Below are 20123 nucleotides of genomic sequence, written 5' to 3' on the forward strand. Positions count from 1 at the left end.
CACACTACCTTCTTTGAGTCACAGAAAGATATTTGGAAACAGCAAGTTAAAATCACAAGGGCCAAGGCACGACTGTCAGGATGAGCTGTCCCAATACTACTCCCCGATGTGGTATTATATAGGGTATCACGGCTCGGATTTCAGGCCACAAACTCACATACATCTCTTACAGGCGCTTCACAAACATCACGGCAGTACCAGCCACATTGATTGTCTTGGAAGGGATTTATCAATTAATTTGCTGCTGCAGCGTCAGTCACACTTATCATTAACCTTAATTCATGGGATTGAATGTCAAACACTGGGTTCAACATACTGGCAAACCATAAACCGCAGCTATCAACACAGGACTATATATGTGTAGAGCGATAAAAGTCAGGGGTGGTAAAGATGAAGGGGTTCAAATATTCAACATTTGAAGAGCAGCACCCCTGTAATATGAAGAGCTAAAGGTTTTATATTCAAAGAAAATAAGTAAAAAAACATACAAACAACCAAATTAAATGCATTCAATAGGTACTCTTTTTATTAGCAGACACCTTTGGCCGCTGTGTGTGTGTGTGTGTGTGTGTGTGTCCGTCTCTCTCTCTCTCTCCCTCTCTCTGCATGATTTTGAAACACATATTCTGCAGATACAAAATTGGGTCCAGAGAGCAAGACAGTCATGTCCGGGGGCTTTCTATACAGTCCTGGTAGAGGAGGAAAATATAAGAATGACAGATGATGGCGAGTGTACAGGCCCACATAGAAAGCAATGAGTTGGAGTCCCAGTTTTATCGTCTTACGAAAAGAGCCAATGGAGACAGTTTATGAGCAGATAAACAGAGTCATAGATCGTTCCCTTTTGGATTGGTTAATAGTATTTGATCACCAGAAAAGTCGTTTGGAAACTTCACAGCGGTTAGATTTACAGGCGTGGGGGTTACAAATCTGAATTTAACAATGGAAAACAGTGCTGTGGAATAATGAACATGATCTGTACTAAAACAAACAAACCCTTCTTACTGTGGTTCAAATAAATACACTTTATGGCTCCCATTTGAATCTTACACATTTTTTTTTTTTTTTTTGGTGGAATTTGATACTCCCCCTATCTTACTTTCTTTCCCTGCTCTGGACGGAGAACCTACAAGTCGCAGATTAGCTATCTAGCGTGTGTATCAGAGAGATCCATTAGTAAAGCCTGCTGGCAGGGGAGGGCTGGGAGTTGTATAGAAGGGGTCCTGAGGAGACAGCCCTGGGCGCAGTGCGGCCGAGGGTCATCCATGTCGGTCCCCGAAGGAATCAGGAGTCCAGCCGACACACTGGGCTGTCGTAGACCATCTGTAGGTTGACCTTGTGTCCCACTAGCTCTCGGATGTTGTTGATGCCGTACTTGATCATAGTGGGCCTGGGAGGGAAAAAAACAGACGCGAGAGGATTTAGCATTAGATCCCCTTATTGAAGAATCAAAGCGATCAATTCCATATTTATTCAGTAATAGCGCAGGGCTGGGGTCAGTTCCAGTGTTTCCATTCCAATTCAGATTGAAATTACAATTACAATTCCATCAGAGCCCATTATGTCTCGGGTAAAAATAATTAGAATTTGTAATATGTCTGAAAAGGAGAAATAAAATTGAAAAAGTGGGATTGGCCCTGGTATAGTGTCGTTCACAAAGATGACTTCACACATTAAAAAATACACCACAGAAGCTCTTAGAAGTAATATAAAGTAGTAGTCACCCATTATGCACAGAGGAGAGAAAAAAAAAAACTTCTGGATAACAGACTGTTACAGGAGAAATTAAATCTCCAGATATCCACAACTGAATAAGGCCTAGACCTAATGTTTGCCTCCTTCCAAGGCAAATCAGGGGTTAAACCTGTGGTTATTTCAGAACACAACTGGACTGGTGTATTTTTCATTTCTATGCCCCGGCATGTTTTGGTTGCAGTGCATTTACAATTGCTGATGGAGTATCTGACAGCAAAGATCAGTGAGATACAAGGAATATTCCTATGATGGGAAGGGTAAGTGCCTTTCCTCCCCCTAAACCCCTACACTAAACTTTGTCTTGTGTATGGTCCACTCTCTCATTTGGGTTTCTGGCTGTACCAAACAGATTAAAACAGTGTTTTCCCCTTTAAAGAATCCCAAGTGTCTCAACTGGTCTCACAGCCCAGATATCAAGGGTTCAGGGTCAGCAGAATGGAATAAATATTGCGGATCACAAACAGGGAGGCACGAAAGAGATTCAAAACATGCAATGGAGAATTAAATTGCATCCCAGACCGTGTCCTCTTTCTGTTTTCATGCCAAACGAGATGTAAAGCTGAATTAATGTAAGATTTTTTGCATCTAGTGAAGAGAAAACACACAGATACAGTCTTTGACCTATCCCATAAACCACAAAAAAAAAAGCTTATCTTACTTTCATTTTCTACTTATTAGAAATCAAGACGCAAGTATTTTTGCGATTCTTTAAAAAGTTTCTGCGTTGGTCTGGCCCTAGGTCTGATTTTCAGACCCTGATTTCCTTCCTTGGATGAGCACAATACCTGGCACACATAAGGGCTGGTGTGGTGATTGAGCAAACCTGTTTCTTAAAATATCACTAAACTCGTACAGGGCTTCTAGCAAAATATGTCATTACACAGACTTAAATTGGTAGTTTGCAGTGAACTTTGTTAACATATTTTCTACTGGTACACAGGATATTGTTAGTATTTTGCGTCTCTGCACGACAAACCGTGGTAAACGAAGTGCGGACCGATTGTGCTGCGATTGGCCTCTCTCAATACCTCTACTTGTTGGACTGTTAAACATCTTTATTAGCAGACTAAAAGAAAACAAAACAGAATTATATTTAGTTGTCCACCATATCCTTCCTTCACCAACTTCCTGCCCTCAGAACATGAACTGCACCAAAACCACAGCAACCACCTCCCCCCTGGCAACCATTAAAACCTACACTAATACCACAGAGCACTACAATACATTACCTACACAGAGACAGACAGATGGAGAGATAGATACAGAAAGAGAAGTGAAACAGAGAATTAGTGAGAATGGGAGAGGGGGAGAGAGAGAGAATCTATACATGGCTGCATCACATAATCTTTAAAGAGCCTGGAGGGAACTCCCCCCCTCCCCCACCACACACACCTCCCTGGGATTAAACATCAATTAGTGATTTAGTTCTTCGTTAACGCTGATTGGATTGCAGGAACCCCCGCCCCAAGACAACTCTGACACAACAGGGGTGCTGTAATAGCAGAGTCCGATCATAAGACTGAACCATAGAGGGAGACTGTGTGATCATTGTGATAAAAATGCTCAGATAAAGTTCAGGGTCTGTAAATGTAAATGTAATGTATACATTAGAAACATGAAGATATATATTTTTGGAGAGCACTAAATTGTGAATTGGGGAAAGTAAAGGTACGGTTTGTAATGAAGGGAGTGATTAAATCACATGGTTAAAAATATAGATTGGAATATAGGTAACCAGAGAACTAGTAGAACTAAAGTAAATATATATGCTTATTGTTGTATTTATGTGTGAAAATGTATATATTTATTATACATGTGTATATTTAGATTTAGTAGTAGTGGGGAATACGTTGACTGTGGGACAGTAGATATAAGATATATGCTCATACAGCCTCATACTCTCACTGTGATGCACAGTTTCTTAATTGATGGTGATTCACGATTTCTCCATTTTGTCTCTCAGTCCCTGATAACGGTCCTAAGACAGCCCTAAAATAAATTACACTTATTAAAATTCTGGCGTCTCACCCATCCCAATGTTTTATTTCAATATACAGATCGTCTGTGGATTGATTTTTCAACACTAAAACGTATTCAAACTGAACAGATGACTGCACCGTCACAGAGATCCTCCTCAGTCATGCTTGTCCAAGACCCTACTAACCTCACGTCACTCCCTCCCTGCTCCCCCCCATCACACAAATCCCTAAGTCTTGCTGATCTGCTGCAGATCAGTGGCAATTGAAAATCGGTGGGTTCTTGAACACAGAACTGAAAACCTCTTGGTGCGTTTTGCTAAAGACAGCCCATCTTGTTTGTGGACTTAATAAAGTACCCCTCCTCATATGTGGTTTATAACTAGACTAAAGTAGACTAGAGCTCTTTAACATACTGAAAACTGTGCTCTCTGATGTAGTTAGACAGGTGATCCATGCTTGTATGTTCAGGTTTATTGCTGCATCAGTAACACAGTGAGATTCTCCACTTCCCTGTGGCCATCTGTAACGGAGAAGGTGACCAAGCCCAATGTGTGGAGCCCAATTTACTTTCATACCTGCTGAGAGTGTCAATGATCTATCCATCTATTTCTGTATGTATTTATGCCCGCTGTGCATCACGAGGCACCCACTCCTACTCCGCACACAAAGGGGTTTGCCACTCGACAAATTCCACCCTTCTCCTGCCTTTATTCACACCCACCTCTCCAGTGACAGTCCCCAGGCAATGACAGAGACCCCCTCAGGGAGCCCCATGGGCAGCAACATCTCCGGTCGGAAAACCCCCGAGTTGCCCACCTCCACCCACTTCTTCAGACCTGGAGGGTGGGAGAGAGAGAGAGAGAGAGAAAGAGAAAGAGAGAGACATTTCGGTAAAGCTGGGGTCTCAACAATAACCAAGGGGTATCTCGTCATCAAACATAAAATAATCAAGAGAAAAACATGCTTTATATCTGCAGCTTTAGGTTATCCTGCAATCAAAATAAAATGTTATTCAATGCATGGGTAAGACTTCGAGGCTCACTTACTTCAATCAAGCAAATTGAATCATCGTCCTAATCGCTAAACATTTCCTCTCATCATGGTCATATCTTTAATGGTCCTGCTTTCGAGGCAGTGACGTTGAAATCGGTTTTATGCAAGGCAGTGCAGCCATCATTTTATGGATTCTCACTTTTCAGGTCACAGTGAGAAACCAAAGAGTATTTCTGCAGGAAGTTCCTCCATAAACCCCTCAAGAACGAGGAACAAGAAGTGAGAGGTGGAGTCAAGTGATGCTGTGACACAGACGTCTGAATGGTTGAATATTGTAAAGGTGGGAAAGGACAGTCGATACAGGCTGGGATCCTGCAGGTGTTACAGGTACCTTTCAATTAGCAAATCATTAAAGCCCTGGGATAAGGAGGCGATTCAATTTCTCATTTTGACATCTTCTAGGAGGAATTAAAACAAGACACGCATCCAGGCTATTCTACAGTGACAGGATGGTAAATTGTATCCCAACTCACGCTAGGCATTGTGGGACATAAGGGTGATGAGGTCTGGGACACGAGACAAGATCAAACTATTTACTTAATTGAGTCTATCTGAGTCCAGAACCCCCCCCCCACATTTTAAATCACAATGACAAATCTCCCACGTACAGCAGTTCTACCATATACAGAAACCCCCACAACTACTCAATGTAACATGTCCCACAAACCTCAGTCTATGGGCCTGTGTTTTTATTGCCAGGACTGAAATATTCTCGTAAGGTCCCGAGTTTTTAAACTCGGACAACCTGGTCATTGAAGGAATAGAGCAAAAACAGCTGGGGCAGAACAGTGCGTCTCCGCAGCCCCAACGGAGAGCCGAAAGGGAACTGTCCTTTTAATCCGTTAATGGGATTTCTCCACCAAGAGATCCAGAGTGCATGGTTGCTCAACTGTCGGGGGGGGGGGGGGGGGCACCGAATACATAATACATAAATGCAAAAATAAGACAAAACACAAAAACAAGGCCAAAAGCAGCAGTGACGATCAGTACGACCCAGTTACACCCACGCGGTGTGCTGCCAAGTTTGCCGTTTGCATGCAGGGCTGCCAAAGGCAGGAGCTCCAGTAGGTTACTAGGGCAAGGGTGGTTTAGAGCTCAGGCACTGGCCATGGCACTCTGCTTCTCAGACCTCCACCCCCCCCCCCCCCCCCCTTGCTCTTTCTCAGCGGCTGAGAGGGAGGGAATTAAGAGGTGCCTGATCTCGGGTTTTGGCCGCCCCAGATCGGCTGAGGAAGAGCCAGGTGCTAGGGGACAGGTGCGCCATGAGACCACAGGCTCCAAAGGGAGAGACCACAGGGGGCCACTGTGCAAAGGATGGGTAAGCAATTATTATATTATATTTCTTAGCAGATGCCTTTACCCAGGATACTTACAATTTTTTTCAAACCAATTACACATTTATACAGCTGGGTTTTCACAAGGGAAATCTAGGTACAGTGCCTTGCTCAAGGGTACAGCAGCAGTGTGCCACACAACCCTCCACTCCAGAGCCCTGACCGCTACTCCACACAACTGCCAATTTGCACCAATGGGCGCTACACAGCTCCTAGTTTGAACTGGGGGGGAAGGGCGGGGGCAGGGGCAGTTGAAAGAGAAAGCTTAAAAGGGGGCAATTCCCAAGCATCAACATTTTGGGCCCCCCCCTGATAAAAGGTGTAGGACCCCCCACCTGCCGTGTGCAGGAATCTCCAGATGGAGAAGGCAAGAGTGTGGGGAGGACCTGCGTAACTCTGTGCCACGCCTCCCTGTCCACTAATGCCAGGAATGGCCTGGTGCCATTATTCAAGGCTGCCAGAAAGGAATTTGAAATTGTATTTCAGGTTTTGTTTGCTTTCCTGGGCAGTTCCTGTCAGGGACATGCCAGAGATAAGAGATAAAAATGAAACAAAAATAAATAGATAAAGAGACGTCAAGTGGTGGAGCAATGGTCAGGAAACAAATCCCCTACCTTCATGGTAGCTGAACACCTCCATGCTGGGCTCAGTGTAGGGGTTGTATGCTGGCTTGAAGCGCAGCTTGGTGATCCCTGCAGGGAGGAGGAGGAGAGGGGAGGGTCAGGGAAGCTACTGACACCAAAGAATCCACTTTAGAGACAGTAACAAACTGTACTACAGGCTCAAGATGGGTTACTAACATAAATGAGCTCCTGTTTTTACACACTCATTTACAAAATTGCTAAGATTTTCCAGTGACAATATCATATGCACCCAAATCACAATCTTTCAGAAGCAATGTGGCTTATAGTGCTACACACATTAAGGGGAACCGAGATCTTACCCAGTTTGGTAAAGAACTGGTGCAGGATGCCCATGAGGTCTCCCAGGGTAAGCCCATAGTCGGCCACCACCCCCTCGATCTGATGGAACTCTGCCAGGTGAGTGGCGTCCAGGGTCTCATTCCGGAACACGCGGTCGATGGAGAAATACTTCACTGGGGTGAAGACCTCCTGCAGGAGATGGAAACATTACAGCTAGGGACCACCAGGGGGCACTGTTTTCAGTGGTGTTTGAAGTCAAAATCAATGGCACACTGCATTGGACATAATGTGAAAATGTAATCAGTAATTAAACTATACTCAACAGACATTCAGCCTAGAGAAAACATTTAAATCACCTGGAATCCTTAGTCATGTACATTAATTTACAATATCTATTAAAATGAATGAATCAACCTATCACATTGTGTAACAAATAATGGTTGTGAATACATTTGTCTACAACTCTGTGGCCTGTGATAAAGACATAATTCACTTTGATGGAGCAGAAAAACAGATACTTGACAAACAAATCAGTGTGATCACAGTGCGACTGTTCATATAGAGACGAGACAAGTGTCTAGGTAGACTGGGTAGACAAATGTTCTTAGTGAGATGAATCAAACACAAGTATACGGGTGTGCGTGATCACGTGTGGTGTGTGCTGCCTGCGTTACCTGCTGCGCCAGGCGATACAGCATGCGTGCGCTCACGGCTGTCGTGTGTGTGCGCAGAATGTTCTTCTGAGCCTCTTCAATCTTCCAGTCGTACTTGTACCTTTAAAAGCAGACGGGGGACAAAACAGATGGCTTGAAGTCGTCCCACTGTGATGTTTCCAGCTCTGCTCCGCCTGTACTGTGAGGTCTAAATTCAGAAGTGAGATCTATATATAAAGCCACAGGGTGATTTTTAAAAATTGTTTATTTTCAGCCCCACAGTCGAAACTTTTAGAAGACTTTTACATACAAATCAGGACAAAATGTTCAGCACTAATCCATGCATAACTGACGATTTGAAAGAGGCAACAGAGCAAAAGGAGAATTAGTACAGTGGTCTCACCCTTGCGAGCCATAGCCCCCCTCCGAATGCACCTTCTGCACGCGCTCCAGGTACTCCTGAGGGAACTGGTGGGCCAGTGCTGGGTCTGCGATGGAAAGAGACACGCAATTTTAAAATTTAAGGTAAAGGCCCTGTGGTCAATGTCAATGTAAACCCATGGGGGGTGAACGGTGGCTCACCTGACAGGAAGAAGGTGTCGTGTTGGTCCCGGGCCGGGTGCTGCTGGGGCTGGAAGAGAGAGTCGAAATTCCAGAAGGAGCTTTCAATGAAGTTGTTGGTTGGCATCTCTGTGAACCTGGGGAAAAGGGTGGATAAAAAAAAGAAAAAGATGCATTACTTATCTTTTAATAGATAGAAGTTAAGCTCAGAAGGAACAGGTAGAACAGAAACAGATGCATTCCAATAAGAGGAGGTGATAGGCTGTGTGTGTGTAAGAGAGAGAGAGAGAGAGAGTGTGGAACTAATTCAGAGAGACAGACAGACAGACAGATGAGCAGACCGATGGACACACGCACTCACCCCATCTCCAGGAAGATCTGCCTGAACTGGGTGCGCACCTTGAGGAGCGGGTGAAGGTGCCCACAGTCCGGGATGATGCCCATGGCCTCAAAGTTGTATGGCTTGAAATTCTTGTCACGCCAGGATCCGCTGTGAGAGACAGGAAGGGGCTGAGAATGAGGGCGTTTTGCAGGCGGATGCTGAGCTCTGACACACTATAGCGGGGTAGGACAGATTTCTCCCGTTTACGGGCCGACCACAGCCTGAACCCCAACCTTAACAATGGCCTACGTTCACTGAACCCCAGCAAGGATCAAAATGTGACCCTAATGTCTTCACTCATTATGTTCTGTAAACGTCTTTAAGGTACACGTTAGGATCATTCCACCTTCATCCATATCCCTTATTAAAAAGTTCACAATTACACATTTCATATGTCTATTCTTTTTTGTTGGTCAGATAATTTTCCATAGACATCCACGTTTGGTTAATACAGAAATAATAATTAATAAGCCTTAGCCCTGAATAATATTCAGAATCTTTATCCCGAATGAGGAGAGACTTCACTATCACTATCATCAGTAGGTTAGGTTGCTCTAATTAAAACTTAACAAATGTCACATTTTCATATTTTGGGAATGTCAAGGAATTAAAGAAAAAACAAACCTAGGGAAAACTAAATATTAAATGCATAAAAACATCCTACAAACTCTCTCACCAAGTCCATTTTGCTTGAAAGTTTATAATGGGGGGTGTGGGCAGGAGGGGTGGCTGTGCTGCAGGGGCATTGATAGACAAAAAGCTCTACTGGGGCACAGGCCCCCCATTACTCATAGCACTTTTTTTTTTATATTGAAAGCCTGCTGCAACACAATGCACTAAACAAACTTCCCTTGCTTAACCCACTATTCCTACACTGCAACAAGTACTGGGAAAGGTAAACATGTAGAGATATTAATCTTTATGAAAATATTTATTTAAGTATCTTGCATACTGTAGATAACAAAACCTACCTCAACTGTGACTTGCATGGCGACACTGGCCTCTGTGCTGCAGCGGCTATATAGTGGGTCTCTGTGATAGAAACGGGTGAGGATGCACAACTCTCGATGTGTGTGCTGCTAGAAATATGCGTCTTGATTGGAAATCAGCTGTTTCCACCACTGATGTAGGAGTTTCTAGGTGAACACAAGCTATGATACTATGAGCGCCCCCCTCCCTGGTCGTGTGTATGCACTTTTATATTTCGGAGGACAGGTTGAAATATGTCCACATGTCAAACGATAAGCAGGTTAGCTGTTTATTTATAGAAATCAGGAAAACAAAGCGAATACCTGTGTTTTTGACGAGTACAAAGTGCCACTCTTGCCCAGTCCAGACCGCGTATAGAGACGCAGAACCGGGAACCTGCAAGCAGTCAACTCACTAGCTGAACATGAGCTCTATATAGGACATCCCATATTAATATGTCACATCCTATTGGCTAATAACCAGGAAGGGCTGCCACTAGGTTCCACACAATAACAAGCGCTGAGTACAACAAACCTCTGCAACAATTAAAAAGACAAACAAACAAACAAACAAAAGATAATTAATTTATTACAATTATTCTCGCCGTCCATTGAAAAGCATCTGGTGGTCTGGATTTGGCCCGCGGCCGCTATTGACTACCCCTGGGTTACTGCGTTGCATTTAGATCCATTTATTTTGTCCTGGATTTTCAATCTAAAGGACTGACAAATAAAGTAAATTGTTAAAACTCAAACTTGAGATTTTACTGGGGCACAGCAGATTTATACTGGGGCACATGCCCCAGTTAAAGGGGTCTAGCGACACCCATGCTGTGCTGCACAAAATGTGTTGTTAAGTGTTGAGAAACAGCGCTTCAGGTTAATCTATGTATAGAGGCGCTGTGTGAAATCAACTTGTCAGAGCTAGCGGCTGAACTTGTAACTTCATAATTACTCTCAGCGAGGCCTTTTGTCCTCCCAGAACATTAAACCCCCCCTGAAAAATTAACGCCACTAAAATTAAGTAACTAACGCCTACGTCAAAGATTAATCAGCCAACGCCAGCCCAGAAAGGCTTCCGAAAACGCCCCACACTCCTTCCTGGGCATCTCCCTGGGAAACGTGAATCAGCTGCTGTTATTTCCACGGACATCTGTGGGCCCGTCTCTGCCAAACCGTCCTCAAGGGTCTTTAGGAAATCACACCGTGCTGTTTATGTGCTGTTTTGATTCTCATTCATGTCCAATCTGGCCCTCACGTGTAGAGCTATGATACAGCGCAGGAGACCAGACTGAATTAAAAAAACAAAAGGCAAATCTCCACGAATGAATCAAGACTGCGGATCTCTGGCTTAAACACCCCCAGAAGCACTGTACCCGAAGACCGAGCTGCGCGTGACGTTGACGTATTGCTGTACTGTTGTGCACAAGCTGGCCGGAATGGGATAATCTCAAGACTGTGTGCACTGCAGCAGATTAGTTTAAAAGGTACACGGCATCTGAACTGTACTGAGCCGAACTCTTGTCACCAGGACAGCAGGGACTAGAAGCGAGTGATCATCTTTGGAAAAGACAGAAATGCAAAACAAATGACTGACTAGAGAATCAGATCCCAACCCTGGGGTCAAACCATGAAAAGAACTGGAGTCACACATTTAGGATGCTATATGTATATGTGGGTTATTGTAAAAATATGAAATAAAATACATGGTTTTAAATTGAAAGTATAAACAGCATTACCACGGATTGTAAGGCAGTATTAAGGATGAGAAAAAAATAAACTTGTCTTGTCTGTGAAGCATTTTGGGGCCAGAGAAAAATCTGCCAAGTTAAAAGTTGGCAAACTCTGCTGTAGAGCTTTTTAAGGAGCCACCACAATCATTAGTTTTCACAATCAAAGTCAAAGCACTAAATGTCTTTCCCTATCAACCACTAATTTCACACTCTTCTATCCTGGCTGGTTCTACAATTAACTTCCTATTTTGTCTAGTCTGTGAAACACCAAAACCCCGTTAGCCACTTTTGAAATAATTAAAAAAAAAAAAAAAAAAAAAGTTGTTGAAAACCTTCTGACGCAAAGCACAATTTCTGGGTCTGTTATTTGTTCGTTTTTTCAGCCTTTTCTCAGGACATTGCCTAACAGTACCGCAACCTGCGCCAATCAGACGAAGTTCAGTAACTCTTGCCCTCTCTTTAGCAGGAGGACCCGAGAAGCTTGCTGTTGTCCAGAGTTACCGATGCTGGTGGTGGTGGTGGGGTTACAGGGATAGTTTGCCAATTCCGGCCCCCAGCAGACTGCTCTGTGTCTGGGTGCCTCTGATAATGATCCTGTCCATCTGTCAGTCTAGTATTGAGTCAAATCAGTCAGTCTGACCTCAGCCCCACCATGCCTGCCAGTCGGCTCTATGACCTCGGCAGCTGGCATCCCTGACCGCCAAACCATCCCTGACCTTAACCATGTCGACTGCTGCTTCGCTGACTCCCTGCACAGTCCCAGTCAGAATGGACACATCAGGTGTACAAACACACACTGCCCTCACTGTCCTGCCTTCTCCACGGACTCAGTGTGGAAGGATTCTGGATTTATTAGTGTTTAGATTTGGATTATCTACAGCTCTGGAAAAAATTAAGAGACCACTGCAAACTTATCAGTTTCTCTGGTTTTACTATGTATAGGTATGTGTTTGGGTAAAATGAACATTTTTGTTTTATTCTATAAACTACCGACAACATTTCTCCCAAATTCCAAATAAAAATATGAATGGAATGGAATGGCTGCCATACATGTAGAAATGCTGATTGAGAAAAAGTTGCAGTGGTCTCTTAATTTTTTCCAGAGCTGTATATGGCTGGTCAATTGTTTTGTGTGACGCCTTAATCTGAGGTGAGAAACACTAGGATAGGGATTTATCATGGAAAGCAAGAAGGGTGTAGAAAGCTACACAACGTAGCATGTAACACAGACGTGTTCCTATATAGGAGACCTGAGCTGCACAGTCACAAAACCTTGTAAAAAATCATATCCCTGTAATGTAGAAGCAGAGTGTACATGGTCTAGACTCACGTTGGGGGAATGGAAAATTAAAATAAAATCCAACGTTTCACACTGGACACCAGCTTATGACGAGCGCGGTGTGACGCTGTATTAAAGGTTATTAGGGTAAGTCCATTAGGCGTGTGCTGCGGTGCTGTGGGCGAGACGTTTCGACAATCTGCCAGCGAGCGAGTAAGTAAAGCTGGGGTAAATCTCATAAGGTAACGCGTCTGTTTCAGAGTAAGGGACACACATTTCTGAGACGCCATCGAGACACCAAGCCTGGTTCTGGACAGGCACAAGGACTTCTGGTTCGTTAAACTGCTGAACTGAGCCAATCGTTTGGCTTAATTAGTCCCTAAATCTCCAGTGGGGGATGATTTAGAGAGACCGGTGGGTTGGGTGGCTCTGCAGGGAAGAGGGTTGGCCGACAATCACCACAGGGCCTTTTATTCTACCTAAAACAGGCTCAAGACACTCACACTCCACTCCCTTCCCTACTTTAATTTAATAAAATAAATAAATTCCTTCCCTCTCATTCATAACTTTGTTTGCAATAGTCTGATCTGGGCCTTTCTTCTACTGACAGTGCCAAGCTAGAGAGAACAGAGTTTTGTGTGAACTGAGCAACAGAAAGTCTTAGCTGGGCCAACTGAAAGCCGATCTCTGGATCCAAAACCCTTCCACCCGCCCCAGACCCAAACAACATTTCATGTGAGTTTACATCCTGGGATGAACCCCCCACAGAAGAATCCCGGACTTCTCCAATAACCCTAATCCGTAATTTCTCCTGGACCACACAGCGCTGAAGTGATTTCAAAGGGGCATAAGACGGTTGCCACTCACCTGGCGATCATCTCCGGCGTCAGCTCCGTCTCCTGCTTCGTGATGGTGGTGCTGAAGGAGCTGCCCTTGGTGATCCAGTAAGACTTGACCGTCCTGCAGAGACAGACAGACAGACAGATCACAGTCTGAGCCAGTCCCTAGGCAAGATGAGCCACTGAACAGCAACAGTCTTCATCTCCAAGACCTTCCCTGCCACAAAGTCACCCCTCCAGAACACTCTCTGACCTCCTCTCGACCGGGGAACCTGAACACTGTTTACATTACCCCACTGACGAGTACATTTATTTAAATCTGGCTTCTGCGCTACACTTATTTTGAGCAATGCTTTTATGGGCATGCGTTTGCTGCAGTTGCCGATCAGGTCTGGCGTTTTGCACTGAACGTGTCACACATGTTTTTTTTCTTCTTTTTAGTTTAACCACTGTACACTATCAAACATAATTGCTATGTCAACATTCACACTTCCTAATCAGATTATAGTGCAAATTATGTTTATCATGTGTGCATTGCCTTGGATTCAGACATAAGCCTAATAATAATAATAATAATTTATCCTTATGCAAGTCATTTGCAGTAGAAGGTGCAGTTAAGCAGATAAAGGAGTGAAGTCTGGTAGTGGAATTATATGAAACCACCATCCATGAATCAGTTATCAATTACTCTATTAATTAGGTGTTTTCTTCACTACTGGCTCTGGAATATAGAAGATATAGGGAGAGGAAACCAGGCTACAGGTAGGCAGTAATCTGGGCTCCAGTCTCAGCCCAGCAGAACACATGGTCAGTTCCCAGCATTTCGGTTAACTCCTGGCCTTGGGCTGGGCACAGGGTCCGGGGCCCAGGGAGACAACAACCAGATCCTCACCTCTAAGCCTCAGAAACAGCGGAGGGAGGCAGCTGCATGGCCACCCTCTTTATTAATGCTAATGCTGCATGGTCCTTGCGGGAGCAGCATCCATTTGCGATATTAATTTGCAAAGCCAGTAAGCTCCCAGCTGGAATGGCTCCATTTGGGACATGGAAAAAAACCTGGGCAGCTTCTTTTCATTTTTGTTTCTACTCTAACTCTGGTTCAGATCCTGACCAATAGTAAAGCAGCAGGGAACAGTCTGCGTCGTGATTGGACGCTGACGAGCACCGCATCTCATGTATCTCAGTATTTGCCCTAACAAAGTCACCACTTGTGCCTCAATACAGCATCCCACAAAGCACACACTATGTTAACATCACTCTGCACTGATGCACCAATCAGCTGGGGTATCAGAGCTTCCCTTTTTTTTAATGTACAGTTTAAAAAATCAGTTATTACAGGAGTGTTTGACAGAACACAGTTCCCTTGTATGCGTGTACAAGTACTGGTGAGTTGTGAAAGAGGTTGTTTAAATATCCGCAATGGAGAAATTAGTAATGAAACAAACGGATTGGGTTTTGGTTGGTTTAGTTCATGACTTCAAACTCAAAGCATTTCTGAAACCAAGGACTAAGTAAAACAGACAGCCAAAGAACAATCTAAATATAGTTCGTGGTGCTAGCTTCCCAATACATTCTCAATAGATATAAAACCAGCTGTTGTGGTTATACATCATATAAGCAAAAAGTAAAAGGTGAGAGTATTATTACATTATTACATTTCTTAGCAGACAACCTTATCCAGGGTACTTACAATTGTTACAATAGATCACATTATTTTCACAGATATTCTACTGTGTCCTGACAGGCTTTTATAAAGAGGTTTGTGATTGCCAGTGTGCTATTCTGGACTCTGAAAGAACAGTACAGTGAGGGTCTGTACCTCAAACAAACTGACAGTCATAAAGAGAAAGGATGGGCCTACATGCTATGAAATACAATGTGAGCTGGTGTTTTTCAGAACCTTGTCTGTCGTCCGAGTCATTTTGCTTATACAGCTGTACGTGCAAAAGCTCCAAAGTGTTGTTCCGACCGTGCCAAACACCCTTCTTGTCTGGGAAAAAGATACAATCGTGTTTCAATGTCTTATGCTCACAAACCCATTTGCCATGTCCTTGTAAAGCCTGTTCAGGGTTAGACTTTCAATGCAACAATGTAAGATGTTGCTGCCACCTATCTGTACCCGTTTGTACTGCAGAAGGCAAGAACATGTCTAACTCGTAACCTGAGATTGACTGTTGTATTTTGTCGCATGGCATTGAAGTCAAACAAGCGAGATATGCCTGTGCTCACATTCTTTCCTGTTGTGTTTCAGATTAACAAAAACAACAGCAGATTTAAAGCTTACAGTTAGTACAAAAGTTACTTTGATCACATTTCCCCGTGGCATTTGTTTTCATACCTCTTGTCACTCCTGCACATTTTAACAATCTGAAGGGATATCTATGCAGGAAAGCATGACTTGTGAAGTGTATTCTGATCCCAGTGGCCTTTCAAAGACACCATCCTGACTGAAAACGCAGCCTAAATTTTCCTTCTGCTGTGGCCAAGTTGGCCAAGTTGAGTGTTCGTCCCCATATGTCCCAAAAAGTATGTTCTCCAGCCACCGCTGTAGAACCACAAGAAGACAACTGCAGTAGAAAATGAACATCCTACCCCACCTCTGGTTTAAAAGGTGTGCGGATTAGCTTGCTACTCACACTTCTGTCAGCAGTTTTCTCTTCTTCAGCTCATTCTTCTCCTTCTCCTCAAGCTGGCCCGCCTGGCCTTGCTTGACCAGCAGCAGCTTCTGTCGCACCGCATCCTCGATACTCTCCACCTGCGAACAGACAACCGTCACCCATCTCCAATAGGCCAGGGCAATACCCATTTGTACCCCTAAACTAGAAGAGTTCAGTCTCTTTTCTCTACTGCACTCCAACTCACAGAAGTGTTGGATTCAAATGCACTTGTGAGCACTAAGTTGACTAAAATATACTCCACTACAGACCATTTATTCCATCAGCTGTATCCTGGGGACTCTTACCTGTGTTTTGTGTTGTTCATTATATATATGTTCATATTTAAACAACTGCTGTTTACTTGATCTGTAAGGTGTTTTCTGCCAACTGACCCAGGTGTGTGAACATTATCCCAGACTGATGGACGGAGTGACCTAGTGTACGGCCAAACTCACCACTCTGTGCACGCGCGGACCCCCCTCTGCGTTCTTGTCCAGGCGGATCCACTTGTTGGACATGGCTTTACTGAAGCCCACTTTCCCACTGGGCAGCTTCTGTACCGGAGACACACACACACAGTACCACATATCATTACCAGGCTGCACACTACACCCTGCACACCCTCAATGGCCACACACTGTCACACAAAGCCAGTAACAGACTATAAAACAACAAAAACAATCCAGTTTCAAGTAAGAGAGTACATAGAAGCAAGATAACCAAAAAAAGTGATTCCAGTACCTCCAGAGTACGTAAGACTTGCCAAGATTGCGTACTTTCACGGCGCACTCACCATGAGTTGACTCTGTGCCAGTCCCTCAGCAGGGATGGCATCAAAAACCCTGGCCTCATGGCTCCCCTGCTCGGCGATCTCACTTCCCTCGCCAGTCAGCTCCCAGCGCTTGGTGGACCGCTGCTCTGCCGAAATCACCTGGACCGGGACATTAATGCAGGGCGGATGAGGTCACACGTACTTTGCAAAGCTCTGGGCTTACATTTAAGATGTTGTCCAACTCTATTCATCGAGGTGAGCTATTCCCATCCCTGTTGGAACAGTTGCGCTCCGTTTCAGATGCACCTGTGAGTGATCTTCTCCACCGCTTCAGAACTGGCTGCGTCACAGTTGGGGAAGAGCAGTAAGCGGTGGGCCAGCCTGGACTGATCTGGGAGAGCGGGGGAATTTAAGGGGCTCACCTGGATGAATAGGCGGATGACCAGAATCATAACAGTATTTGAAGGATGGTGCAAAGGTATTTCACCCCAAGTCTGACAACAGGCACAACAATTGAGCAGGCGTACGGCTCAATCAGATGTCTGCTCCTGCCGTGGTCCTGCAGAGCCCACGTCTAGCAGGTCCGCCACTCAAAGTATCAATACCTTGGAAACCATTTTTATTCTTGCAATCAATTAATTCACTCTTCAATTATACAATTAACACTTAATAATAATAATCCCCATCTCTCACACTGCTGTGAACACTAAATAATACCAGTAAGAGGGTCAGATTACATTTTAATGCAAGATCACATTACTGTGGATAGGGACTGTGTTTTAAACAACAAGAAAGCTAATTTAGGATACATCATTTTATTATTATTATTATTATTATTATTATTTCTCTATTGGCACACGACCTTATCTAGGGCAATTTACAGTTTACACATGTAATTACCCATGTGATTAACATACACGTCAAATATCACATTGACAGCCAGCTATATGGTTACAGAACCGCAGGGTGTGATGTTGGACAGTGACTTTCTGGTGGGCAGGGGTCCACAGCACATACAGTCGCTCCATGTTTGTAGTCCACCAGACAGGAAGCAAGCAGGGATGCATCTGAGTTAGTAATATTTGACAAGCAAGTGTCTTGCTCATTTATATTCATTGCTGTGTTTACATTTCGGAAGACGGTATTTATATCGATTTTGTTTTCGCGTTGCCCACGGAGGAGCAGCCGGCTTGCGCTCTCCCACGCCGGGATTGCATCAGTCCCTCCATTCATCCGCAGCGACGGGCCGACACTGCGGCCCAGGCTTGCGGGCACCCGGACTCACCTCGCCCAACGCCTGCAGGCTCTTCACCGCCCCGACCACGACCTGGTGGTCCACCCCCAGACCCGCCGCCACATCCTGGCTGTCTACGCCGCCGTCCGCCTTGTCCACACACCGGAGGAGAGACTCCTGGATCCCGTCGGCCATGCTGGAAGTGCTCTGTGCTGCAGGAAGAGAAATGACAGGCTGACCAGGTTTACCGTAGCGCTCCGAAAAGAAGAGCAAAACCAGCGGTGATTGACGATTCCTCTGAATAAAATGAGATGTATACAATTACAATTGTGATTGTGCACGGGTATTCAACCCCCTTATACAAATATAGGACACTTTCTATACACGACTGTCCAGTAAAGTTGGATAAAGTTCATTATTTTGAAAGATCTTATTGAAAAATGTTGCGCTTATTGGCTGTAACTTACGGGAATCGTATGCGTGTCTTTTAAAAGGAGGATTCTGTTAAATCGACATATGTTTTCCGCCATTTTGAGTGTGTCAAGACTGGAGTCCTTCGGGGCATGGTACTTATAGTATAGTGTATTAGGGTTGGCAGTGCTCTGGGTTTGCTGCCTCCGACTCCGGAGTGGCACCAGCCCCAGCTCCAGCTCCGGAGCGGCTCCGGTGCAGCTCCACACTGCAGCTCTGGCTCCACTGCTTTTAACCAGCTCCAGCTCTGGAGTCACAAAAAACAGTGCAAACTAGAATGTGATCACTATCTATAACGTTTCCTTTTTACTTCTTTTATATAAATAACTGTTTAACAAAAACAAAATATAATAACAAACATCTGTTTAACCATTCAAAAATGAAAAGATAGAACATTGTAAAGATGTCTGTGGCATTTAGGGTTGCCAGCCAGCCACCATTTTAGTGGACTGTCCGGTATTTGTACACTACATGGCAAACAGTATGTGGACACCCCTTCTAATTACTGTATTTGGCAAGTGGGAGACTCTGAGACCAAGTAGAGGAAGATTCTATGGTCTGATGAGACCAAAATAGAGCTTTCTGGCCTCAATGCTAACCGCAACATTTGGTGCAAGCCTAACACCGCACATCATCGTGAGAACACCGTCCCTACTGTGAAGCATGGTGGTGGCAGCATTAAGCAAAATCGATGCAGCAAAGTACAGATAAACTGTAAAAAAAACCTGCTGAAGTCTGCAAGAGACCTGGGACTTGGGAGAATACTAATCTTCCAGCAGGACAATGACCCCAACCATACAGCCAAAGCCAGACTGGAGTGGCTTAAAAGTGAAAAGGTCAATGTCCTGGAGTGGCCCAGTCAAAGCCCAGACCTCAATCCAATTGAAAATATGTGGAAAGAGTTGAACATTGCTCTTCACCAAAGGTCCCCATGCAACTTGATGGAGCTTGAGCAAGTTTGCAAAGACGAATGGGCAAACACAGCAATGCCAGCTCCAGCTCCGCTCCGGAGCACAACTAACAAAAACTGTCCAGCTCCGCTCCAGCTCTGGGTCCTGGAGCTGGCTCTGGGCTCCAGAGCCGGTGCACGGCCAACCCTATAGTGTATCTCAGGGGTGGCTAACCCTGGTCCTGGAGAGCCGCAATCCTGCAGGTTTTCTAGGTCTCTCTAAATTACCAGTTAATGGATACCTTGAACACAGAGACATTTTGCCTAATTAAGACTCACAATTGGTTCAATTAAGCAGTTAACGATCTGGATAGAACAAAAGCCTGCAGACCCTGCAGCTGTCCAGGACCAGGGTTAGCCACCCCTGGTGTATCTTCTGACATATTACCCAACACAACACACCACAGTTTCTGCAACCTATTCAGCATATTCATTATGGTTTCTACCTAAACCTTACCCTTTATGTGGATGACTGACAGATGTATCCCAACTGCAACTGTGCTGTACTGCTGATCGCCACTGCCCCACTATATTTGAATACATAACTCGCACGCATGAGAAAAAGAAAAACCCCATACACG

General features: G+C 44.5%; 1 protein-coding gene across 1 annotated transcript; it reads right to left on the reverse strand.

Annotated features, from left to right (window-relative positions):
- Positions 1 to 504: 504 nt before the first annotated feature.
- On the reverse strand, positions 505 to 18349 carry farsa (phenylalanyl-tRNA synthetase subunit alpha). Its single transcript, XM_066708023.1, has 13 exons — positions 18174 to 18349; positions 16910 to 17047; positions 16572 to 16670; positions 16096 to 16214; positions 13488 to 13580; positions 8620 to 8748; positions 8280 to 8395; positions 8101 to 8185; positions 7719 to 7818; positions 7065 to 7233; positions 6736 to 6813; positions 4456 to 4570; positions 505 to 1390 (listed from the first exon to the last, which is right to left on the reverse strand). The coding sequence occupies exons 1-13, from the start codon at positions 18315 to 18317 to the stop codon at positions 1285 to 1287; spliced, it is 1491 nt and encodes a 496-aa protein (XP_066564120.1). The 5' UTR covers positions 18318 to 18349; the 3' UTR covers positions 505 to 1284.
- Between the last annotated feature and the right edge of the window lie 1774 nt (positions 18350 to 20123).

This window comes from Amia ocellicauda, chromosome 7 (assembly GCF_036373705.1).
Source record: "Amia ocellicauda isolate fAmiCal2 chromosome 7, fAmiCal2.hap1, whole genome shotgun sequence".
Lineage (NCBI taxonomy): Eukaryota > Metazoa > Chordata > Actinopteri > Amiiformes > Amiidae > Amia > Amia ocellicauda.

What these genes read in the sequence shown, in the direction of transcription:
- farsa (XM_066708023.1), bottom strand. Translation starts at nt 18,317, where the DNA reads ATGGCCGACGGGATCCAGGAGTCTCTCCTCCGGTGTGTGGACAAGGCG. An exon ending in ACGCCGGAGATGATCGCCAG is followed by an intron (nt 8,749 to 13,487) that starts GTGAGTGGCAAC and finishes TGTCTCTCACAG; the next exon opens with CGGATCCTGGCGTGACAAGA. An exon ending in TGTATCGCCTGGCGCAGCAG is followed by an intron (nt 7,234 to 7,718) that starts GTAACGCAGGCA and finishes CATCTCCTGCAG; the next exon opens with GAGGTCTTCACCCCAGTGAA.